Consider the following 26,535-nt stretch of genomic DNA (forward strand, 5'->3'; position numbering starts at 1 on the left):
AGCTAGCTCGATTTCCTGCCAAAATGTGTCTCTGAATTTCTCTACTGATGTCGTTGCCGGCGCTCCCACCTTGGATCTGGCAGGGAGTGATGCAGCATTTCTTACTCAGCCGCTGGATGCCAGAACAGATGCTGTTTGAGCCGCACCTCCTTGGTGAACAGACGCTCGGGTCGTACCTCCTCAATCAAGCTGAAGTCAAAAGGACAACAGTGCCCAGGCTGCACTACCAGCTAAGCACATAACTCTGACGGTCTTTGTCATCGGTTGACCCGTGGAAGCATGAGGTAGGGACTTGTGAGGACCAGAGCTATGTTAAACTCTCTCCTGATCGACTCACCGTTTTGCATAGGTAAAGCTATTCAACCAATAATGCGCATAAGAATATATAATAATGACGGAAACTATTGCAACAGTGGGGTACCAGGAGATCTCAGGGGAATTTTCGAGGGTCTGAGAGGGTTTTCGGAGGGGTTTACGGGGGTTTCGGAGCTTCTCAGGTGCGTACCATGGGGAGCGAGGGGGCTTTGGGTCAAAAATGACTCTAATGCTAAAGGAGGGTTGAGGGGGGTTTTGGAGGCATTTCAGAAAGTTTCGGAGCATTTTCGGCGCGATTCAGAAGCGTTTACGGAAGCGTTACGAAGAGTTCTCGGGGGATTCGGAGCTTCTCAGGTGCGTCACATGAGGTGCGACGGGGCTTAAGGAGGATTTTGGAGGCATTTCAGAAAGCTACAGAGCATTTTCGGCGGGATTCAGATGCGTTACAGAAGCGTTACGGAGGAGTTTTTGGTGGTTTCGGAGCGTCTCAGGTACGTTACATGGGGTCCGAGGGGGTTTTGGAGCCTCTCAGGTGCGTTACATGGAGTGCTTAAGGATGAATTTAAAGGTAATTCATAAAATTTTAGAGCATTTTAGGATGGATTCAGAGGCTTTACGAAGAAGTTTGTGGACGTTTCGAACTGTCTCAGTTGCACTACATGGGTTCTGTGGGGGTTTCAGGGGTATCTTGGAAGCATTTCAGGAAGTTTCAGAAGATTTTCGGGAACCCCATCACATATCTTTTAAAACGCCCCTGAAATACTCTTTGGTTTGAAGGTATTCCTGAAACCTCTTGATACGCCCCTAACCTAAAATGCCTCAAACGCCCTCCGTAATCCCATTGAATCGCTCTTGAAAACATAATAATCAATTTGAAATGCCTCTTAAACCCTTTGGCTGCCTTTAATAGGGTCCATAAACCTCTAAAAACGCACCTGAAAACTCCTTAAAACACCCTGAAATGCTATCAAATCCTAAAACCTCTAGGAATGACTAGAAATGTTTCTGAAACACAATAAAACTTTTAAATTACTCTGACATTGACATTGAAATACCTTGAAACGCCCCTCATACCCCTTACAACACCATTTAAAGGCTCCTGAGATCCCTTGAATACCCAACAAACATTTTGTACAAGCGTTGAACAAATTGTTCTTAACCCTCTAATACCCAAATTTTAAATTTGGATCTAAATATCATTTTTCGTCATCTAAAATCGATTTAAACATGTTTTGGAAGATGATTCTTTTCAATTCTCGATTTCGTGAATTTCAGTTTTTGATTTTTTTAATTTTTATTTTTGAACATCCCCACACTTTTATATTTTTCCTGGAAGCCAATTTGGGGAACGGATTTTTTTAGATGAAAACATTTCGAGATTTTATGATTATTGCTGAAATATTATTATTTCAAATTTTTTTCACAGAAAATTTTATTTTCCGTATAATTTTAAGGAAAATAATTGTAGAGTGTATTCGATTCCCTTAAACTATTAAACAAGAATATAATGATTTGGGAAAAAAATAAAATATGTTAGTTGTAGCGATTTAATACAAAATAAACAACGACTTCCAAAAGGTGACTAAAACATCAATTTTTCAATGATTTTTAAAAAATGTAAATACGCTTTAAAATACACCGAAAACCATTTTGAGATATACAGAACAGTCCTAAATATCAGCCAAAAATATAAAAAAAAAAAGATTTTCCACGAAACAAAAATTACAAAAATGCTCAAACTATACCCCGTCTAAAGGCGGGATTGGGTATTAGAGGGTTAACCTTCCGTAACTCGCGCGGTTGACTACCTGCGTCAGCACCACGCTAATGCTGAGTACAAAAAGCGAGATTTTATCAACGTGTTGTACAAACTACAACAGCGCGATCGCGCGAGGGCTAAGCAAACTACAGCTTAAAAAACTGTTGTTCGGCTGCTTCTGTTTCTTGGGTAGCCCTTAAAGCCTCTTGAAACGTACCTGAAAGCCCCTTAATACTATTGAAATACCCCTGAGTTTCCCGTAATCTCATTGAAACGCCAACAAATATTGACAGATAGCTCTTGAAAGCCTCCTCTAATCCCCTGAAACAAGTCCATAACACGCACCTGGAGACCCTTGGAACCCCTTTTTGGGTTCTCTTCTCTGGGAGCTTTCTGAAAACCCCCTTAGCCCCACCTCAAATACCCAGGAGCAAGACCTCTTCTCGCGAAATAGATTCCTCATTGAAGCCCAATCTTAATTTATGCATACATTTCCGTTTTTTATGCCTTTTTTAATTTATGCACATTTTTTATTTATGCAGTCCTATCCATATGCATAAATAAGGGTTCCAGAGTAAATGTAAGGATGCTCCTAGGAAAAATTTCGTTGAGTGTTTTAAAATACTTTCAAAATGATTTGATCAAGTAATTCTTCTCCTTCTTCTTCTTCTCCTCCTCCTTCGTCTATGTGGCTCTACATTTCCACTGGAATTTGGCCTGCCTATTTTCAACTTAGCGTTCTTTGAGCATTTCCTCATTTGGCTTTCTTTGCCTGCCACTGCATGAATTTGTATATTGTAAGTACAAGTACAATGATACACTCTGCGCTGGAAAGTCTAGAAAGTACCCGACCGGAACTGCAACCGAACCCACTGACTGCGGATTGGCGATCCAAAGCCTTACCCACAAGGCTGACGGAAGGTCCCAAGTAATTCTTCAAATATTCATTCAGGATTTTTTTCAATAATCCTTTCAGGAAAATCTCGTAGGATTGATCTGGAAAATCAATCCCATGTTCTTTGAAAGTTCTTTGCAAAAAAATCTCCAAGGATTTTTCGGAAATTTCATCATGGTTTTTGGTTTTATGTTAACGAAAAAATCCGTTTCAATTTCTACTGAGAATAAGTACTCCTTCTACACATTCTCCTGAAATTTCTTCACGATGTCTTCTATGAGATTTTTCTGTTAGGAAACTTTTAAAAATTTCTTCAACGACTTCATCAACTATTCATCTAAAGATCCTCCATGAAATTCTCCAGGGATTCGTCAATGAGTTCCTCCAAAGATTTTTTAAGGATCTTTCCAAAGGTTCACCTAGGCGCTCTTTCAAGTATTTCTTAAGCAATTCTTCTGGTAATTGTTTTGGAAATTTCTCTGAGAATTCCTCCTAGTTTTTACAGAAATATTTCAAAATTCCTTTATAAATTTCATCAAGTATTCTTGTAGGATTTTTACTCAAGATTCCTTCAAGAGTTCCTCCAAACTTACCTTCAGAATCATATAAAAGATGTTTTTCCAAGGAGTCTTCAACGAGTACCTGGATGAAATTTATTAGAAACTGATTCAAATTTTTTTTCGGGAAATTTTCCAAAAATGCTTTCGGAACATCCCCCAAAAACTGCATATTCTCGGAAATATTTCTACGAGAATCTGTAGAAATTCTATGTGGATTGTTTCGCAATTCTCTAAAGAAACTTTTAATAAGTTATTCTTAGAATAGTTTTAATTTGGGAGTTGCTACAAAGATATTAAAAAAAACTTGGGAAGTTTCTCCAAAAATTCTCTCAAGAATTCGTCTAAAGATCCTTTAGGATTTCCTTTAATGATTCGTGTAAGGATTTTTCCAAAATTCCTTCAATAATAAGTTTGGACATTACAGCTAGGGAATCATCAAGGCTTCCTTCAAATATTACTTCAGCAATTGTTCCGGAATATGTTTGAGTATTAATTAAAAACCGTTTATAGTCCTTATAGGTTCCATACAATAATTCAAAGATTCCTGCAGATACTGCTATAAGGAAAACGAGTGAAAATTTTTGCTTCTGGCAAGATTTCTGTTTCTTTCCAGAATCATTACAAGTGTACTATTTAGATTTACACAATAATTTCTGCAAATACACCTTAAGAAGATTTTTAAGGGTATGTCAAATAATTTCTTCAAGAAATCCTTTAAGAATTTCTCTAATAATTATTATGGGAGTTCCTACTACGATTTCTACGAACATTTTATCACATTGTTTTTCTAGAAGTTTATCCACATATTCCGTTAAAAAGTCTTTTCAAGAATTTCCTCCCAAATATCCACAATGGTTCAGTAACTTCATCAACTATTTGCTGATATCACTAAGGATTCATCTATGGGTTCCTTCAAAAATTTTAAGACTTTTTTTTCAAGAATTTCACCACAAATTCCTCAAAGGAATTTCTTCAAGTATTTGTTTCGGAATTTCTTCAGTGCTTCTTCCAGTTCCTTATCCAAGCGTTCCTTCAGACGATCATTTGGAAATCCTTCCAAAGATTATTTCATGAATTTCGTCGAAGATTCCTGGAGGCATTGCTTAAGGAATTGTTTCCAGAATTACAAGAACTCCATATGAAATTGCTTCGACGGGTTTTCCAGGATCTGCTCCAAAGATTCTATCGTTCTGGAGCCGGATTGTTTTGCCTTCGCTGCCGCAACCTCATTGGCCTCGAACATGTTTCTAATGCTTGGCTTGGGTTGATGAAACAACAGTCTGGAGTGTCCCAACCAGTTTAGTTTGAACTACATTTACCGAATTCGAATCGCATATTGGAGACGGTTTTGCCTTTCTCGTACACCAAGGTGTACCGAAAGGCTATATGTTCACTCAAAAACCCAGGTTGATCCACCTAGTGGTGATAGTGCCTTTCTCGTCGAATATGTACTCAACATTTTTTCCGGCCATAAGCCGAAGTGTTCCTGAATCCTGAGAATACTCTAGAACGGAATAAATCTCATTTTCTTCTTTTGTCACAGTGCTCGTTGACTCGTCAATGAGGGGTGGAGTTGATAAATAATAAATGTATTTGATGAAAAAATTCTTTAAAAAATTAAGCAAAACCGCTTAAGGCGAAACTGGAAGCATTTCCTATTTTTTTTGGTTTTTGATTTTTTATAAAATAACGAAGCAATATTTTCAAAATCGGTTTTCGTGCACATGTTGAGTATGGATCAGGGTATATTCTGATTTGGTTACGCGTTTGTTTTTGTTTTTCGTTTTTGCAGAAACCATTTTTTGTGAAATTTTGTTCAAACACAGTTTCTGCAAAAACGAAAAACATTTTATACCGCGTAAAAAATCAGAAGATACCCTGATCCACACTCTAAATGTGCACGAAAACCGATTTTGAAAATATTGCTTCGTTATTTAATAGTACATCAAAAACCAAAAAATGAGGAAAGGCTTCCAGTTTCGCCTTAACTCATCGGTTTTGATAAAAAAAAACTTCTGGAAGACTCTAATTTCACTTTAAAATTGATAAATCTATTGGTTTATTTATTTGTGCACTTCTTCAAGATGTTGAATTCCGACCAAAATTCCCAAGGGGGACCCCTCTGGACTTAAGAGAAAATCAAAATTTGTGTCAGCCTTATTCAGAAAAGCATGAATTTTATCAAAGCCATAATTAAATTTGGAAACTTATTGATGGCTCATATTCCGACGCTATGTTAAACGTATAGGCCGAGCTGAAAAATATCAAATCTCTCAGTTGACTGCTTGACCACCTTCACTAGCACTGGATGCCGATCATTATCAAGACATTTCGGCAATTTTTTTTTTCTGCGCACTTTAGCCTATATTTTATTATCATTAGTTATAAGATTCATGTAAAATTTGACAAAAAAAAGTGCAAGCAAGCGAAATTTCCCCTATTAAAGCCCATTCAAATTTCTACCGTGTTACAGAGCGCGAGGACTCAACCAGTTGCATCAAAATTGATCGCAGTAATTTTAGACGCAGAAGGGGATTGGTGCTATAAAATTTAAATTTTTCCATACAACGTTGACCCATCCTACTATAGAATGACGCCTCAGGAATCTAAAATGATGTAATTTGACAAGATCGCTTAAATTTTTATCAAGATTTTGTTCTTTTACACATATTAATCGCTTGCATCGATTTTGTTCACCTGCGTAATTTCAGCAATGGATCCAACCCTGATTCTGCAACACTGCCGGTAATCTTAAGTGTGGTCAGAGACTATTTTCTTGCTGCTCGTGTAACTGGTTAACGAACATTTTTGATGATTTGATGTTTCGCATGCATGGGTTTAGTTTTGTTTTTTAATTGGTCACTTCCGACGGGACACCTGAAACCGGTTCCGGAACACAACCGGTTTAGATACGGTATGAAACTGTTTTATTGCTTACCGTTCATCTGGTTATCGAAAATCCCCGCTCTTCCATGTGTCACACGCATGGGCTTGGTTCACCTTTTTAATTGACCACTTCCAGCGGGACAGCTGGAACCGGTTTCGGAACACAACCGGTTGAGATATAGTCTGAAACTATTTTCCTGCTTACCGTTCATCTGGTTATCGAAAAAGCCGCTCTTTGATGTGTCGCATGCCTGGGTTTGGTTCACTTTTTTAATTGGCCACTTCCGACAGGACATCCGGAACCGGTTCCGGAACACAATCGGTTCAAACATGGTCTGAAATTATTTTCCTGCTTACCGTTCATCTGGTTATCGAAAAAGCCGCTCTTTGATGTGTCGCATGCCTGGGTTTGGTAAACATTTTTAATTGGCCACTTCCGGCAGGACATCCGGAACCGGTTCCGGAATACTACCGGTTCAAACATGGTCTGAAACTATTTTCTTGTTTACCATTCAACTGGTTATCGAAAAATCCGCTATTTGACGTGTCGCATGCATGGGTTATGTTCACTTTCTTATTTGGCCACTTCCGGCGGGACACCCGGCGCCGGTTCCGGAACACTACCGGTTCAGATATAGTCAGAGACTATTTTCCTTCATCCCGTTCATCAGATAATCGAAAATGCCGTGGTTTGATGGGTCACATGCATGGGTTTGTTGCATTTTCATATCTGGCCCCTTCCTGGGGTACCGGTCCGGAACACCTAAATGGCCATAACTCCGGAACGGCTGGACCGATCTGAACCATTGTCAATAGGAAACAATGGGACAATATACCCCGTCAAATGAACCATCGGTCGTTGAAATCGGTTCATATTTACTATCTAAAAATGAGGTGACCTTTTTGTACACATACACACATACACACGCACACACATACATACACACACATACATACACACAGACATCATCTCAAATCGTCGAGCTGAGTCGATTGGTATATAACACTTGACCCCTCCGGGGGCTCTATCAAATTTTCGTTTTTGGAGTGAACATATAGCCTTTCGGTACACCTTGGTGTACGAGAAAGGCAAAAACGAAAATTTGATAGAGCCCCCGGAGGGGTCAAGTGTTATATACCAATCGACTCAGCTCGACGAGTTGAGATGATGTCTGTGTGTATGTGTGTGTGTGCGTGTGTGTGTGTGTGTGTGTGTGTGTGTGTGTGTGTGTGTGTGTGTGTGTGTGTGTGTGTGTGTGTGTGTGCGTGTGTGTGTGTGTGTGTGTGTGTGTGTGTGTGTATGTGTGTGTGTATGTGTACAAAAAGGTCACCTCATTTTTAGATAGTAAATATGAACCGATTTCAACGACCGATGGTTCATTCGACGAGGTACATTGTCCCATTGTTTCCTATTGAAAATGGTTCAGAGAATAAGTTCAGAGAAATAGAGACGAATGCCCCTTCAGGGTAAAGTCTCTATAAACAAAAAAAAAAAAAAAAATGGTTCAGATCCGTCCAGCCGTTCCGGAGCTATGGCCATTTAGGTGTTCCGGACCGGTATCCCAGGAAGGGGCCATATATGAAAATGCAACAAACCCATGCATGCGATCCATCAAACCACGGCATTTTCGATTATCTGATTAACGAAAAGTAGGAAAATAGTCTCTGACTACATCTGAACCGGTGGTGTTCCGGAACCGGTTCCGGATGTCCCGCCGGAAGTGGCCAAATAAGAAAGTAAACCAAACCCATGCATGCGACACGTCAAATAGCGGCTTTTTCGATAACCAGTTGAATGGTAAGCAGGAAAAGAGTTTCAGACCATTTTTGAACGGGTGGTGTTCCGGAACCGGTTCCGGATGTCCTGTCGGAAGTGGCCAATTAAAAAAGTGAACCAAACCCAGGCATGCGACACATCAAAGAGCGGCTTTTTCGATACCCAGATGAACGGTAAGCAGGAAAATAGTTTCAGACCATGTTTGAACGGGTAGTGTTCTGGAACCGGTTCCGGATGTCCTGTTGGAAGTGGCCATTCAAAAAAAGTGAACCAAACCCAGGCATGCGACACATCAAAGAGCGGCTTTTTCGATAACCAGATGAACGGTAAGCTGGAAAATAGTTTCAGACCATGTTTGATCCGGTTGTGTTCCGGAATCGGTTCCGGATGTCCTGCCGGAAGTGGCCAATTAAAAAAGTGAACCAAACCCAGGCATGTGATACATCAAAGAGCAGCTTTTTCGTAAACCAGATGAACGGTAAGCAAGAAAATAGTTTCAGACCATATCTGAACTAATTGTATTCTGGAACCGGTTCCGGATGTCCTGCCGGAAGTGGCCAATTAAAAAGGTGAACCAAACCCAGGCATGTGACACATCGAAGAGCGGCTTTTTCGATAACCAGATGAACTGTAAGCAGGAAAATAGTTTCATACCGTATCTAAACCGGTTGTGTTCCGGAACCGGTTCCAGGTGTCCCGTCGGAAATGACCAATTAAAAAACTAAACCAAACCCATGCATGTGAAACATCAAATCATCAATAATGTTTGTTAATCAGATAAACGGGCAGCAAGAAAATAGTCTCTGACCACACTTAAGATTACCGGCAGTGTTGCAGAATCAGGATTGAATCCATTGCTGGAATTACGCAGGTGAACAAAATCGATGCAAGCGATTAATATGTGTAAAAGAACAAAATCTTGATAAAAATTTAAGCGATCTTGTCAAATTACACCATTTTAGATTCCTGAGGATTAACGTTGTAGGGAAAAATTTAAATTTTATAGAACCAATCCCATTTTACGTCTAAAATTACTGCGAACAATTTTGATGCAACTGGTTGAACCCACGCGCTCTGTAACACGGTTGAAATTTAAATGGGCTTTAATATGGGAAATTTCGCTTGGCTGCACTTTTTTTGTCAAATTTTACATGAATCTTATAACTAATGATAGTAAAATATAGGCTAAAGTGCGCAGAAAAAAATTGCCAAAATGTCTTGATAATGATCGGCATCCAGTGCTAGTGAAGGTGGTCAAGCAGTCAACTGAGAGATTTGATATTTTTCAGCTCAGTCTATACGTTTAACATAGCGTCGGAATATGAGCCATCAATAAGTTTCCATATTCTATTATGGCTTTGATAAAATTCTGCTTTTCTGAATAAGGCTGACACAAATTTAGATTTACTCTTAAGTCCAGAGGGGCCCCCCCTTGGAAATTTTGGTCGGAATTCAACATTTTGAAGAAGGGCACAAATAAATAAACCAATAAATTTTTCAATTTTAAAGTGAAATTAGAGTCTTCCAGAAGTTTTTTTTTTATCAAAACCGATGAGTTAAGCGGTTTGTTAATTTTTTTAAGAATTTTATTAAATAAATACATTTATTATTTATCAACTCCACCCCCCATTGACGAGTCAACGAGCACTTTGACAAAAAAAGAAAATGAGATTTATTCCGTTCTAGAGTATTCTCAGGATTCAGGAACACTTCGGCTTATGGCCGGTAAAAATGTTGAGTACATATTCGACGAGAAAGGCACTATCACCACTAGGTGGATTAATCTGGTGGAACTTGGCCTGCCTCTCTTCAACTAAGTATTTTTACATCACTTCCACAGTTATTAGTTGAAGGGCTTTCTTTGCCTGCCATTGCATGAATTTGTATATTGTGTGGCAAGAACAATGATACATAATGCCCAGGGAGTCGAGAAAAGTTTCCCGACTGGAACGGGAATCGAACCCGTCGTTTTTGAATTGGCGATCCATAGCCTTAACCACTAGGCTTACTAGAGACACCAGGTTTCCTGTCGCCATACTCTAACTCTCATATACACGTACGTCCCCAACCCCCATTTCGACGAAAATTTCAAAATTCAAATGGCTGGTTCTCAGTCATTTTTCAACGGATTTTAAAAATTTTTGCACCAATCGATCACAAATTCCTTCTAGTTTTAAGAACCGGAGTCCACTTTACGGAAGCGGCCATGGTTCCGGAATTATTCCGGGGAGTCGTGGGGTAACCTCTTTATCGCTCATGGTGGCCACATTGTAACGTTAGCTAAAACCTCACATGCAGCATATCAATCTTCATAATTTGGCAAAACATTAACTCTAAAAGGTATTTCGAGACTTTCTGGATGTATTGGTCTCCATCGGAGATACTCTGGGACCTTGTGCCCCCGGGGAAGTGGCCAGTTCATGATTTTTTCTGAACCCTGTCTTGCGACATATCATTCTTCATGGTTTTGCAAAGCAAGAACTTTATAATGCATTTCGAGACTTTCTGAAGGTAATGGCCACTATCGGAGATACTCCGGGAACCTGGTGCCCCCGGAGAAGTGGCCAGTTCGTGATTTTGCTGAACCCTGTCATGCGACATATCATTCTTCATGATTTTGCAAAACAAGAACTCTCGAAGATATTTTCCGACTTTCTGGAAATATTGGCCACTATCAGAGGGACTCCGGGAACCTGAGCCCCCGAGGAAGTGACCAGTTCATGTTTTTTTTCTGAACCCTGTATTGCGACATATCATTCTTCATGATTTTGCTGAACAAGAATTTTAGAATGCGTTTCGAGACTTTTGGACATATTGGCCACTATCGGAGGTATTCCGGGAACCTGGTGCCCCCGGGAAAGTGGCCAGTTCGTAATTTTTTTTCTAGACCCTTTCTTGCAACACATCATTTTTCATGATTTTGCAAAATATGAACTCTAGAATGCATTTCTAGACTTTCTAGAAATATTGGCCACAATTGAATGTACTGCGGGAACCTGGTGCCCCCGGTGAAGTGGCCAGTTCGTGTTTTTTTTCTGAATACTATCTTCCGACATATAATTTTTCATGATTTTGCAAAACAAGAACTCTAGGATGTATTTCTAAACTTTCTGGACATATTGGCCACTATCGGAGGTACTCCGGGAACCTGGTGCCCCCGAGGAAGTGGTCAAGTAGTGATTTATTTTCTGAATACTGTCTTGCGAGGTATCACCCTTCATGATTTTGCAAAACAAGAACTCTTGAAGATATTTCGAGACTTTTTGAACACTACTTGAGGAATTCCGGGAGCCTGCTGCCCCTGGGTAAATGGCCAGTTCATGATTTTTTTTTGCAGAACCCCGTTTTGCGACATATCATTCTTCATGATTATACAAAATAAGAACTCTGGGAGATATTTCAAGACTTTCTGGACATATTGGCAACTAAAAGAGGTACTCTCTCCGGAACGTGGTTTCCCCTGACCAGTGTTTTTTTTTCTGAAAACGTTCCTGCGACATATCACTTCATAGTTTTGTAAAACAAAAACTCTTGAGAACATTTCGAGACTTTTGGACTTATAGACCATTATTAGAGGTTCTTCGAGAACCTCGTGCGACATCAATCTTCATGATTTTGCAAAACAGAGCAATTTGGTCATATTGGTCACTGCCAGAGGTACACCAGCAACCTGATTCCCTTGGGGAAGTGGACTGTTTGTGTTTTTTTTCTGAACAAATATAGGGTCAGGGATTCTCGTAGGAGTTTCCCGGGAATACGTCCAGGACTTTTTCTTGACGTTTTCATATGATTCTAGAATGTCTTCTCCTGGTCATTCATAAATTTGCAAAACAAGAACTCTAGAAGACATTTCAAGACTTTTTGGTCGATCCGGGATTTTTTTTCTGAACCCTGTCTTGCGACACATTTCATGGGATTATTCTTTGAAACTTTTGGAGATTCCTCTAAAAGTGGTTTGGAGATTACATAAGGAGTTTCTTTTGGAATTGTCCAAACATGTTTCTGGGATTACACCTCAATGGATTTCGCTTTATTATCTTTTAGAATTCGTAAGAAGTATTTTTGTAGGGATTCCTCAAGGAATTACGTATGGGGCTATTTTACCATTTCTTATGGAATTCTTCAATTATATTCTTTGGAATGCTTCCAGAAATACTTTCTGGATTCCTAAACGGGTATTATGGTTTTTTTGTAGGTAGTCTATGTAATGTATGTAATCTATTGATTACTCTTTGGAAAGTACTCGGGGAACCTGTTTCCCCCAGGGAAGTAGTTCAGTTCATGTTTTTTTTTTGAACCCTGTATTGCGACATATCAATCTTCATGGTTTTGCAAAACAGGAACTCTAGAAGGTATTTCGAGACTTTCTAGACATATTGGCCACTATCGGAGATATTCCGGGAACCTGGTGTCCCCGTGGAAGTGACCAGTTCTTGATTTTTCTGAGCCCTATCGTGCGACATATCATCCTTCATGATTTTGAAAAACAAGAACTCTTGAAGATATTTTGAGACTTTCTAGACATATTGGCCACTATCAGAGGGACTCCGGGAACCTGGTGCCCCCGGAGAAGTGGCCAGATCGTGGTTTTTGTATGTCTTGCCACAGAATTGATTTTTGCATATCTTGACCACTATCAAAGGTATTCCAGGAACCTGGTGCCCCCGGGGAAGTGGCCTGTTTGTGATTATTTCTGAAGCCAGTCTGGCGACATATCAATAGAAGACATTTGGAGACTTTTTGGATATACTGGCCACCAGTAGAGGTACACCGAGAACCGGGGTCCCCCGGGGAAACCGCCAGTTCGTGATTTTTTTTTTCAGAACCCGGTCTTGCAACATTTCAATCTTCATAATTTTGCATAATAGGAACTCTAGAAGACATTTCAAGACTTTTTGGAAATATTGGCCACTATCAGAGTTACTTCTGGAACTTGGTTGCCCGAGGAAGTGGCCAATTTTTGATTCCCTCTGAAGCCTGTTTTGCGACATACATATCAATCTTCTTGATTTTGCAAAACAAGAACTGTAGGAAACTTTTGGAGACTTTTTGGATATACAGGCTACTATCAGAGGTGCTCAGAGAACCTGATTATTCCAAGGGAGCCACCAGTTCGTGATTTTGGTCTTGCAACATTTCAATCGTCATAATATTTATTGCAAAACAAGAACTCTAGAAGATATTTCAGGTATTTTTGTCATGTTAACCACAACCAGAAGATACTTCGAGATACTTTTTTGACCCCGGTTTTATGACATATCAATTTTTATCATTTTGCAAAACAACAACTGTTTGGACATATATCCTTCAGGAACCTGTTTTCTGATAAGAGGCCAATTTGTGAAAATTTTCTGATCCTTGTTTTTCGACACATCAATATTCATAATTTTTCCTCCTCTAGCGGTTTACAGATAACACAAATAATTCCTTAGGGAAAAGGTTTGTGGGATCATCTCGTTGGATTTCGCTCGATTATGTTCAGAATTTGTAGGAAGTATTTTTTTAGGGGTTCTTCAAAGAGTTTATCTTTAGGAATTCTTATGAAATTCTTCCAAGAAGTTCGTCAGACTACCTCCAGAAGTACTTTCAAGATACTTCGACGAATGGGATATTTACATGTAGTTTCTTGATATTTCCAGATATCCATTTTCAGATATTCAGATTTCCAGATATTATCCAAATTAGTTTTTTGTCTTCCCTACTGGGTTTCTCCAAGGATTAGGTCATTTTTTGGATTTCGGTGTGAAGTTCTTATTTGGACACCTAAAATAATGTTTGACATCTGTGAATTTTGCAGGAACTGCTTCAAGGATTGACCCAGGTGCCAATTTTTAAATTCCTCCACCCGGAATTGATATTTTTTTTTTCGAAGAACGAACTCTGGGTTTTACTTTCTGAAATTGCTCCAGGAGTTCCTTCTGAAATTCACCCAGATTATTATTTGGATATTCCTATAAGAGTTCCTCCGGCGATTTCTTCAAAAGCTCCTATGATAATTGTTCCTGGATTTTTTTTCTTCAATAATTCCTTTTGAAATTTCTCCATGAGTTCCCACAGAATTTCTGCTTGGGATTTTTTCATAAAAATTTAAATTCTATCCATTTTGAAGTTCCATCTGCGATTCATAGAAGATGTCCTTTTGGTATTCTTCCGAGGAATCTTTCTGAGATTCATCCATGGATTTCTCCAGGAGTTCCTTTTGAGGTTCCGCCAGGATTTTCTGTAAGGATTCCTAGTTTCTTCTGGAGTAGGAGTTCATCCTTGCCCATATTCTTGGATTTCTGCAAATGCTTCTGTTAAATTTCCTCCAAAATCGTCTCTGGAATTTCTCCAAGATTTCCTACTAGGTTTACACCACAAGCTTCTCCCGAGAATCCCAAACGATTCGATTCCATCCAGGTTCACTGACCTCTGATAGTCGCCAATATGTCTAAAAAAATACAAAATGCATTCTACAGTTTTTGTTGTGCAAAATGATAAAGATTGATATGTCGCAAAGGTCCAGAAAAAATCCCGAACTGACCACTTCCCTGGGGGAAACAGGTTCTCCGAGTACTTTCCCAGAGTAATCAATAGATTACATACATTACATAGATTACATACAAAAATCCCATAATACCCGTTTAGGAATCCAGAAAGTATTTCTGGAGGCATTCCAAAGAATAGAAGAATTCCATAAGAAATGGTTAAATAGCCCCATACGTAATTCCTTGAGCAGAGGTTCCCAAACTTTTTGCTATCGCGGCGCCTTTTGAAAAGTTCGAAAATGTCGCGGCGCACCAACAACTTTTAACAAAGATTTTTTATCATTTTAACTCTTTCAGTTCAAAATTTCAAATACAAATCGTAAAAAATCCGTCTATGTTATGTTTTCTTCAAATCTGAAATAAAGGTTCTTAAAATGAATTGTTTTAACGAAAATTACTTGAAGATTCACAGAACTTTACAAACAAAATATTTTGTAGGGATATTTTCAAAATGAAGCAATTTCCTGAAATTTGGAAAAAATGGATATAAAAATAGATTATCTAGAAACTGTCTGGACAACTGACAGCGATAAGTTTTTTTTTCGTTTTAGAATTGCTTTACGATAGTGATTTCAATAAAAATATTGTCCCAAAACGTTTGAAACAGCATGAAGGCCATGATTGACAGTAATAATTCTGGAAAGAACTTCAAAAAGTCCATTAAATATTTAATTTGAATAACATGCTAATGATAAATTCGAAAACCAAGCTGAATAATATATTGTTGTTTAATAATTTCTGAATCTCAAAGAACATTTTTAGAATCCCGCAATTCAAAAACTTGGTAAAAATCCAAAACTTTCATTAGTATATCGCAAGTTCTGTAAAACATTAGAAGACTATGGAATATTTATTTTTTAACGTGAAGATATGACAACGCCAAACCTCAAGTACAAATCTGAAGGTCTGAATGTTGATTTGCGCTGCAAAGTTAATCAATAAGCTATCACCAACAGGAAACTTATCGATCATTTTTTCAGCGCAAACCGAAGTTTTGGTTTTCTAATTTGTGCACTTGAAAATTCAAGGTTTCGTCAAATATTTACCTCAATTAAAATTTTGGAAGAGGAAAACTCCCTTTGCGTGACTTTCTTTTTCGAAGTCTTCCTCAAGAAGACAAGGATTTGGAATTGAATTATAAAAGGTTGGGAGGCGACACTTGTTACCACATCAGCAAGAAATATGGCAACCCGGCCGGCGAATACAAATGTGTGAGATATGCGAATTGTCAGAAGTGAGGCAGATGATGATTAGCTTGTCAAATCAAGTGTCGAATACCATTACTTGCAATTTGTAGAACGTTGTAGAACTGATTAAGTTGCGGTAGATGTTAATTCGTTTTACTGATGATTGTAATATTATAATCTTATACTCTAATACCCATAGTGCCCTGGAAGGTATGAATTGTGAATTAATTATATTTATGGTACATTAGAGTCGGCTTCTTTCACAGGAAATAAGTGCTTAAGAAACCGTAGTTTGTAGATTTGGCCACCCGTGGGAAAACTATTGAATTGAATTCACAGGTGAAATTATATTGTATAATTTGCATCACTTAATAGCTAATCGATTGTTTTAAATAGAAATCTGTTTGCGAACGGTCGCTTGAACACCAAAACGGCTGGGTCATTCACGTATGGTCCCACTGAATTGTAGGTTATATTAGTAGTACTCATAAGCATTACCCGAACTAATTGTTACTCCTTTTTAGCTTTGAAGCATACAATAAAGCAGCTTTCAATATCAGTGAAGTTACCTGGCTCGTTTAAGTTCTCGTTAGCAACAACACTAGTTTTACTAAATAAATCAAAAACATATAAAAGGTGTATCATGTTTTGAAAAATTAGAGTTTGATCTATTGGTTTTGATTCAAGATCCTGCGGCGCACCTGAAGAATGTTCGCGGCGCACAGTTTGGGAAGCACTGTCCTTGAGGAATCCCTACAAAAATACTTCTTACGAATTCTAAAAGATAATAAAGCGAAATCCATTGAGGTGTAATCCCAGAAACATGTTTGGACAATTCCAAAAGAAACTCCTTGTGTAATTTCCAAACCACTTTTAGAGGAATCTCCAAAAGTTTCAAAGAATAATCCCATGAAATGTGTCGCAAGACAGGGTTCAGAAACCCTGACCAGGAGAAGACATTCTAGAATCACATGAAAACGTCAAGAAAAAGTCCTGGACGTATTCCCGGGAAACTCCTATGAGAATCCCTGACCCTATATTTGTTCAGAAAAAAAAAACACAAACAGTCCACTTCCCCAAGGGAATCAGGTTGCTGGTGTACCTCTGGCAGTGACCAATATGACCAAATTGCTCTGTTTTGCAAAATCATGAAGATTGATGTCGCACGAGGTTCTCGAAGAACCTCTAATAATGGTCTATAAGTCCAAAAGTCTCAAAATGTTCTCAAGAGTTCTTGTTTTACAAAATCATGAAGTGATATGTCGCAGGAACGTTTTCAGAAAAAAAAACACTGGTCACGTTCCGGAGAGAGTACCTCTGTTAGTTGCCAATATGCCCAGAAAGTCTTGAAATATCTCCCAGAGTTCTTATTTTGCAAAATCTTGAAGAAATGATATGTCGCAAAACAGGGTTCTGAAAAAAAATAAATCATGAACTGGCCATTTCCCCGGGAGCACCAAGCTCCTGGAATTCCTCCAGTACTGGCCAATATGTTCAAAAAGTCTCGAAATATCTTCAAGAGTTCTTGTTTTGCAAAATCATGAAGAATGATATGTCGGAAGACAGTATTCAGAAAAAAAAACATGAACTGGCCACTTCACCGGGGGCACCCAGGTTCCCGCAATACATTTAATTGTGGCCAATATTTCTAGAAAGTCTAGATATGCATTCTAAAGTTCATGTCACCGCAAGAAAGGGTCTAGAAAAAAAATCACGAACTGGCCACTTTCCCGGGGCACCAGGTTCCCAGAATACCTCCGATAGTGGCCAATATGTCCAAAAGTCTCGAAACACATTCTAAAGTTCTTGTTTCGCAAACTCATGAAGAATGATATGTCGCAATACAGAGTTCAGAAAAAAAACATGAACTGGTCACTTCCTCGGGGGCTCAGGTTCCCAGAGTCCCTCTGATAGTGGCCAATATTTCCAGAAAGTCTCAAAATATCTTCGAGAGTTCTTGTTTTGCAAAATCATGAAGAATGATATGTCGGAAGACAGTATTCAGAAAAAAAAACATGAACTGGCTACTTCCCCGGGGGCACCAGGAGTGAGATTCCTAGTATCACCTATTCATACTGAACGATCGAAAAAACCGAAAATTGGAACAATGGCCCGGTGGAGTGAGTTTTACATCTTTCTTTACTAAAGCTACTAGTACACAGGGTCATATATTAAATGGAGATTAAATTGGACAAATTTTGTCAAAAAAGAAACTCTGGAGCAACATTTGAAAAGGGCCCAAGAGGTCTTGTGTCTTTTTTCGAAAACGCTCCGTAGGGCATAACAGCAGTCCGCCCACGCAAATGAACACCGTTATCCGAGAGATCGATGTTTGCTCTATCTGATAACGGTCTTAGTTTTTATGAATAAGCTGATGGGGGCTCAGGAGCGACGTGTGAAGTCATTGTTTACCAATGCTTGTATGCCCTTTTCAAATGTTGCTCCAGAACTAATGCTCAAACATCTTGTTCGACTCGATCGAATTTTCATTAGTGTCAAACTGATGTTGTTTCTTGAGTTCTTTCCTTGTCAAATATTTGACGCTGTGTACTACAGGCCTACGGTTATAGAACATGAATGAGAATATCTTGTTTCCCCATCTGTATGATTGGCACTAATTTTCTTAATAGTAACATCAATTGTCTGCTGTCGTTTATTTCAACAACAGAATAGCACCCACCGGTGACGACTGGTCGTTCAAACCGTTTACCATCGACAAGATCCGTACAACAGCGCTTTCAAAGCATAGTAGCGAGCACTTGAAACCACTAGTCTCACCACAAATAACACGCTGGAAAGAAATGGAAAGATAAACGAAAACAGATTGAATTGCTGCATCCAGCGAAGCATGAGAATGTTTTTCGCCTCTTTGAGCTGTTGGATATACCAGCAACTCGCTCTTCATTTGCATCAGTTTTATTCATTTAATTTTCCCATTGATTAACTGCCCTTCGCACATGGATGTACTCATAGTTCGCTTACGTACACGTTTAAGGATTATCACGGTCCACTTGGGTCATGAATTAAATTATCCACCATTGCATCACTGGAGAATCCAATGGCGAAGGAAATCCATTCACATCTTCCGAGATACTGTAAATGACCACATCTAAGCACCAACCAGACTTCATGGCAGATTATAACTGCAGCCCTGGGCACTTCTGGGGGACCCCGTGTGTTCTTCGATTGATTAACGCGCGCGCAGGTGGTTTGTAATTAATTTCCAGCCCCGTCAGCAACGCACAGCTCAGAGACCCTTTGGTCGGTTTGCATTCGCATAGCTTAGAAAATAAAACGCAGCAGCTGCAATTGAAAACCAATTAAGAGTACTTAGGAATACGCACTTTTTCCTGCCTTTGGTTCTTTGAAAGGATTTAGCGGCTCTTATCGTCGTTGATGATGGAAAGGATGCAAATCGTTTTGAGCTGTTGGTGCGTAGCCACGATGCTTGGTGTTTGAAAGGAGGGGGTAGAAGGCGAACTCATTAAGAAGTGTGTTTGCTGCGTGAATAGGGTGATTCTCGCAAAACAAGACATGATTTGTAACTTTTGTACATTTGTCCTGATTCAACAGAGTACGAAATTCAAGTAAGAGTTCTATGCTGATCTCCTTTCTGTTCTACTTTTCGATCGATATTCAAATCTTGACATTAATTGGTGTTCCACACTTCTGAACTTCAGGCTCTATGTTCTTCAGGTTATCAAATCTACTAATTTTCTGGAATTCTGATATTGTTTTTCCAACCATCTAATCCTCTTGTCCTTCTTGTCACTCTTGTATCTCTACCCAATCTTGTTTATCTTCTATATTTTGTCTCTGTGTCTCATTTATCTCTCTTGTCTCTTTACTGTATTTAGCCTGCCTTGTATTTCTTGTCTACTTTAACACCCTTGTCCGCCTCTCTCATTTGTAACATTTTCTGTCGTCTGTGTCGTCTCTGTCTTCTCAGTTTCCTCTGTCTTCTCTGTCTAGTATATCTTCTCTGTCTTCTTTGTCTTCTCTGTCTTCTCTGTCTTCTCTGTTTTCTCTGTCTTCTCTGTCTTCTCTGTCTTTTCTGTCTTTTCTGTCTTCTCTGTCTTCTCTGTCTTCTCTGTCTTCTCTGTCTTCTCTGTCTTTCTCTGTCTTCTCTGTCTTCTCTGTCTTCTCTGTCTTCTCTGTCTTCTCTGTCTTCTCTGTCTTCTCTGTCTTTTCTGTCTTTTCTGTCTTCTCTGTCTTCTCTGTCTTCTCTGTCTTCTCTGTCTTCTCTGTCTTCTCTGTCTTCTCTGTCTTCTCTGTCTTCTCTGTCTTCTCTGTCTTCTCTGTCTTCTCTGTCTTCTCTGTCTTCTCTGTCTTCTCTGTCTTCTCTGTCTTCTCTGTCTTCTCTGTCTTCTCTGTCTTCTCTGTCTTCTCTGTCTTCTCTGTCTTCTCTGTCTTCTCTGTCTTCTCTGTCTTCTCTGTCTTCTCTGTCTTCTCTGTCTTCTCTGTCTTCTCTGTCTTCTCTGTCTTCTCTGTCTTCTCTGTCTTCTCTGTCTTCTCTGTCTTCTCTGTCTTCTCTGTCTTCTCTGTCTTCTCTGTCTTCTCTGTCTTCTCTGTCTTCTCTGTCTTCTCTGTCTTCTCTGTCTTCTCTGTCTTCTCTGTCTTCTCTGTCTTCTCTGTCTTCTCTGTCTTCTCTGTCTTCTCTGTCTTCTCTGTCTTCTCTGTCTTCTCTGTCTTCTCTGTCTTCTCTGTCTTCTCTGTCTTCTCTGTCTTCTCTGTCTTCTCTGTCTTCTCTGTCTTCTCTGTCTTCTCTGTCTTCTCTGTCTTCTCTGTCTTCTCTGTCTTCTCTGTCTTCTCTGTCTTCTCTGTCTTCTCTGTCTTCTCTGTCTTCTCTGTCTTCTCTGTCTTCTCTGTCTTCTCTGTCTTCTCTGTCTTCTCTGTCTTCTCTGTCATCTCTGTCATCTCTGTCTTATCTGTTTTTTCTGTCTTCTCTGTCATCTTTGTCATCTCAGTCTTCTCTGTCTTCTTGTCTGTTTAACTGCTGATGTTTAATATAAGGCAACTTTTCTGCAACACCCTACTCTCGATCTTTCTGCCACCCTGTTTGCGTAGGTCCTTCAACGGTATTATTTCTTTTAATCCCCACGCATCGGCAAACACACCGACTCGGAGACAAAGAAATCGATATGCGTGCGTGGAAAACACTAGAAACAGGAGAATTATTAAACTGCACCAAGGCCCCCTACTGCATCCCTCGCAATTACTTCTGAGCTTACGCACAAATGCCCTGCTACCTCGCAGCTTCTTCTCCTTCCGCCTTGCACTGCACCAGGAGAGATTCGAGGTCGTTGCACTTTTCGATGCACTTTCTCCAGTGCGCATTTGTGCGATGGCATAAAGAGCCATCTCAACCTACCTCGAATCGAATCGAAAAGGGAAGAAGTTCAAGGAAAAGTCCCTCTTTATTCGCGGCAGCTAGAAGCAAGGCACGAACTCATTTGCCTAGAAGATTAAAAAATATAATTCTCTGCACATTGGAGGAGGAGAAACACGAGGGGGCCTCAATCAAAAGTCCCCTAGGATCTCCGCAAGGCACACAATCTCGACGGAGATGTGAGGGAATGTGCACATTTGCTCCAATTGCTGCGGATAAAAAAGGGTTCTCCCTCCTCACCACTCTCTATGAGGGGTCCTTTGTGCGAAGGGGTTAGCTCACTGCCGCCATCACCGAGCTGCACTCGGTTACTGGGTAAGTGGGGCAAAAATGGGAAACCGAGTGCTCGTCGGCATATTAATGTTTACATTTTTGTTGTGTTTCACCCGGGTCCATTGTTTGGAAGTGGATTGAGACTGTTGATGATGGTGATGGGTTCCGAGAGATGATTGCCGTTCGGAAATTGCCATCCGGACACCGTGCGTGTGTGTGTGTATGTGTGCCTCGTTGAAGTGCTTTGTTTCAACTTCGAGCCTTCAGCAGGACATCTTGATCTTGGGGCGATGCCGAACGATGACAAGGGTTTGCTTGATATGTACGTGTGACACAGTTTTTTCTCTGAGTTGGAAAGGAGCAGGGGATATGAATTAGAAACGATTCTTCACAAAGCATCAGAGGGGGAATGCAGGTGGATGATATTGAGAATACACGAAAATTTCGAATGCCTCAATTATTTGATGTATACAAAACTCCTCGTTACAAAATCTCGCTGCAATTTGAGGAAGAATCCATGTACAATTCAATGCCGAATCCTCTGGGAATTCGTTACAGAATCCCTCTGGGATTCGTTGCAGAATCCCTCTGGGATTCGTTGCAGAATCCCTCTGGGATTCGTTGCAGAATCCCTCTGGGATTCGTTGCAGAATCCCTCTGGGATTCGTTGCAGAATCCCTCTGGGATTCGTTGCAGAATCCCTCTGGGATTCGTTGCAGAATCCCTCTGGGATTCGTTGCAGAATCCCTCTGGGATTCGTTGCAGAATCCCTCTGGGATTCGTTGCAGAATCCCTCTGGGATTCGTTGCAGAATCCCTCTGGGATTCGTTGCAGAATCCCTCTGGGATTCGTTGCAGAATCCCTCTGGGATTCGTTGCAGAATCCCTCTGGGATTCGTTGCAGAATCCCTCTGGGATTCGTTGCAGAATCCCTCTGGGATTCGTTGCAGAATCCCTCTGGGATTCGTTGCAGAATCCCTCTGGGATTCGTTGCAGAATCCCTCTGGGATTCGTCGCAGAATCCCTCTGGGATTCGTTGCAGAATCCCTCTGGGATTCGTCGCAGAATCCCTCTGGGATTCGTCGCAGAATCCCTCTGGGATTCGTTGCAGAATCCCTCTGGGATTCGTTGCAGAATCCCTCTGGGATTCGTTGCAGAATCCCTCTGGGATTCGTTGCAGAATCCCTCTGGGATTCGTTGCAGAATCCCTCTGGGATTCGTTGCAGAATCCCTCTGGGATTCGTTGCAGAATCCCTCTGGGATTCGTTGCAGAATCCCTCTGGGATTCGTTGCAGAATCCCTCTGGGATTCGTTGCAGAATCCCTCTGGGATTCGTTGCAGAATCCCTCTGGGATTCGTTGCAGAATCCCTCTGGGATTCGTTGCAGAATCCCTCTGGGATTCGTTGCAGAATCCCTCTGGGATTCGTTGCAGAATCCCTCTGGGATTCGTTGCAGAATCCCTCTGGGATTCGTCGCAGAATCCCTCTGGGATTCGTCGCAGAATCCCTCTGGGATTCGTTGCAGAATCCCTCTGGGATTCGTTGCAGAATCCCTCTGGGATTCGTTGCAGAATCCCTCTGGGATTCGTTGCAGAATCCCTCTGGGATTCGTTGCAGAATCCCTCTGGGATTCGTTGCAGAATCCCTCTGGGATTCGTTGCAGAATCCCTCTGGGATTCGTTGCAGAATCCCTCTGGGATTCGTTGCAGAATCCCTCTGGGATTCGATGTAGAACCCCTCTGGGTTTCTATCTCTCGGGGATACGTGGCAGAATCTCTCACCACAATACGAATTCACCAGTTAATTTTCTGTGTAGCAACCATGTCATCACTTTAACTCTTCGACAAACTAGCAGCGTACTGCTGATTAAAGAACCGTATCCAGTTATCAGCAAACCTTGTAACCACCACCACCCCTCACTCTACTGTGCAATGCTCCCCAGGTCGGTCCGGAAAAAGTCACATCTCCGTTTCTTCCAGGACTGGTTTCCCCCCGTTCCAGGCAATAAACAAAAGTGGACAAACATTGCCGCATTCAACCGGGCAATTGATACCGGGTGATATGGTGCTTGGATACGGCTCCAGCAAAACGTATCAAGATTCATACGTTTTGTGTTTAATTTTGTTTCAGTGACGACGATGACAACATGGCAAATAGACGTAGATACTCACCCTCTTTCGCTCCGACTCGACTAATGATGCAAAGAAAGAATGAGCCTAGCTTTTTCATTATTTTCCTCATTCCCTCCAACCTTCTTCGGAAAAGAACTCCAAAGTGTTGATCCCAGATGATATGCTTTATGACGGATCCCGAATCTGCTTCTGGACAACCGCCTCGGTAAAAGGTCTCATAATGATAATTGATCCCGGAGTTCTTCATATGTAATTTCCGTCGTCGCTACTAGTTGTACTTGGAGCAATCAAGACTGACCAACGAACGAAGCAACGGCTGTTCCGAACCATAAAACGGTTACACATTTGTTCCTTCGCATCAAAGAGGATTGGAGGCGGCAGTTCAATAAACCAGAAGTGACGCCTTGATGGATTTACCTCGACCGGACTTGGACGGACGAAGATTGACCAACAACCTGGTCGCAGTCCACAGATGAGATTTATTGTCCAGGATTGACCTGGGGGACGGAGAGAAAAAGTGCACTTTGCTTTATTACTACACACAGGGAGCACCTTCTGCTGTGGCAGCAGCAACCCGGAGGCTAAGAGGTCTTTGTCTTTTATTGACGTGTCGTCCGGCGATGGTCGAAGGATGTCACCAGATGAGATTCGGGGCTTCCGTTCCACTTTGAGTTGGCCTGAAGTTCATCGACAGATTTTATGACGAATAACGACAAACAATTGATGGGTGGATTGGTTGGTCGGTCATCGTGTTGTCGTCGTCAGTGGCACCTGATGCCCTGCTCGGGTTGATTGACGTGCAATTGAAATAAATGTCCGTTACGGTTGAATGGGAAGTGGTGATGAAACTACACATGTGGGGGTGGTGACTGTCGATTGCAGAATATGTAAGAAGGTAACAATTTGTGATTTGAATGGTAAAGACAGCAATTGGTAGTTAGTTGAGTATGTAGAAGAAAGTGATATAGAAAAACATTGAATTTTACTTGATCATTGCAACAAACTTCATGCCTAACAATTAAGCCGATTTGGCAACAAAGTAACTCTATTTCTATGCAGAGCGCCATCTTCGACGGTCTTGAGGGATATTCGTTCGATCGTGCATCGATGCATGAAGTCATCTACCTCTACCTGGCTCCCTGCTGTTTCCTTTTCTCCTCACTCCTCGTGACCATGGAGAGCTACTGGAAGAGTGAGCGTCAAAGCTAGATGCTCTTACGCAGTGGAGGAATTCTCAATATAGTTCAATACAACGATCACCTTAAAAATACTTTAAAATTTATTAATTTCTACTATCTTACACGTAGATAATCCCACATCTATCTAGGCTTATTGACTAAAACTCCCCGATTCCCCCCCATCAAGCTATCGCTATCGGCTCCCCCGGGCCCTCCGCCCGAACAGCAGCAGCTCCCGGTCGTGGACGAAGCGCTCCTCCAGCGTCCGGAAGCTCCCGAGAGTATTGGCTTTCGTTCCGAGGCACATCTTGTACTGTGCTTCTTCGAGGTTTCTATCACAATTGATGGGATGGAAGATGTGCACCAGCGACGGGTCCGGCGCACGGAATACCACCAGCTCCTGCTGCAGCGGTTTGTGCGGATCCTGGAACGGATCCACGCGACCATCGGCCACATCCAGCAGCCGTTGGGTCCCTTTCAGATTGGCAGCGATTATAGTTTCGAGGAATTTCACGTCCTCCAGGCCCCACCCGGTGATGTCGGTGTTGAAGCCGTCGAGGTCGGGCCGGAGGATGTCGGATTTGTAGATGCCGGCTAGGCCGTAACCGAACTGCCGGAAGTATCCGTTGGTGTTGGTTATGGGGTAATTGGATGAGAAGTTTTGATCGTGGGTGGAGAGGAAGAGATGCTCCGTGGTTATGGGTTTCGAGCCTGGGTCTTGGTAGAGTCGGCCGAGCGACTCCGGGTGAGGATCGTACTCGCTGAATACGATCGGAAGGTAGACCTGGCGGTTGCGGATGACGTTGGCTCGTATCCGATCGAGCGTCCGTTGAGTAAAGATCATATCGACATCGATGAAGAACAAGATGTCGTCCTGCTTGCAGAACGGACTCTTGATGGCACGGTCGAGGGCTACTCCGCGTGAGAAGTTCCCTTGAAGTTGCAGATAGTTAATGCGGTTCTGCGGGTACCGGACGCGGAGATGATCGAGGAGGTTGGTTAGGAGAGACGAATCGGACGAATCAACGTAGAGCGAGACGAGAAGATCCGCCCGGAGGTCTTGCTTGAGGGCAACCTGCTCGAAGTTGCGGAGGAATCGCATGAAGGTTTCCGGTCGACCAGCGAGCGGAATAATGAAAACGATGCGATCCTTTGGCATCTCGATCATCGGAGGATTGCTGATGGCGAACGAGTCCGAGAGGCGTTCCCATCCGCTGTTGAGGAACGATCGCATGCGATCTACGGAAAAGAAATGTTAGAATCGTTATACAGAAAGCTTCGAATAGAATATTACCTAATCCAGTGCTGTTGTCGAACGGCCGGGTGCTTCCAACTGGTAGCCGACTGTCCAGGGTCACCGCAAGAGCCGGAACAACGTCCCTGGTGATCTCCCGAACCCGTATGTCCGTGAACGATCGCTGAATGTAGAGATGCCTTCGCACCGGAACGGTCATCTTCTTCCCGCGGTACTTCTTATACACCAGCAGTAAATCCAAGATCAGATCCTGTCCGTAGAGACTGTTGACGCGCATGTACCCATACAGCAGCTCTCGGAACTCGATCACTCGTCCCCGTTGGCGCGAGAAATTGTTGATGTGCTCCATGATCTGCGCGCGCGCATGCAATTATGAAACAGAGGAATCATAATTAGCTTGTTA

At 41.4% G+C, this 26,535-nt stretch overlaps 1 protein-coding gene across 2 annotated transcripts in view; it reads right to left on the reverse strand.

Moving 5' to 3' along the window:
- Positions 1-24,963: 24,963 nt before the first annotated feature.
- The window catches only part of LOC109402639 (chondroitin sulfate synthase 1-like), an 80,045-nt gene continuing 78,473 nt past the window's right edge, over positions 24,964-26,535 (reverse strand). For both annotated transcript variants that reach the window (XM_029854820.2, XM_029854819.2), the window contains exons 8-9: positions 26,172-26,484; positions 24,964-26,116 (exon numbers count right to left, since the gene is read on the reverse strand). In XM_029854820.2, the coding sequence (XP_029710680.1) occupies positions 25,071-26,116; positions 26,172-26,484 (1,359 nt within the window). In that variant the 3' untranslated portion in view covers positions 24,964-25,070. The remainder of the gene's footprint in view (positions 26,117-26,171; positions 26,485-26,535) is intronic.

This window comes from Aedes albopictus, chromosome 1 (genome assembly GCF_035046485.1).
Source record: "Aedes albopictus strain Foshan chromosome 1, AalbF5, whole genome shotgun sequence".
NCBI classification, from domain to species: domain Eukaryota; kingdom Metazoa; phylum Arthropoda; class Insecta; order Diptera; family Culicidae; genus Aedes; species Aedes albopictus.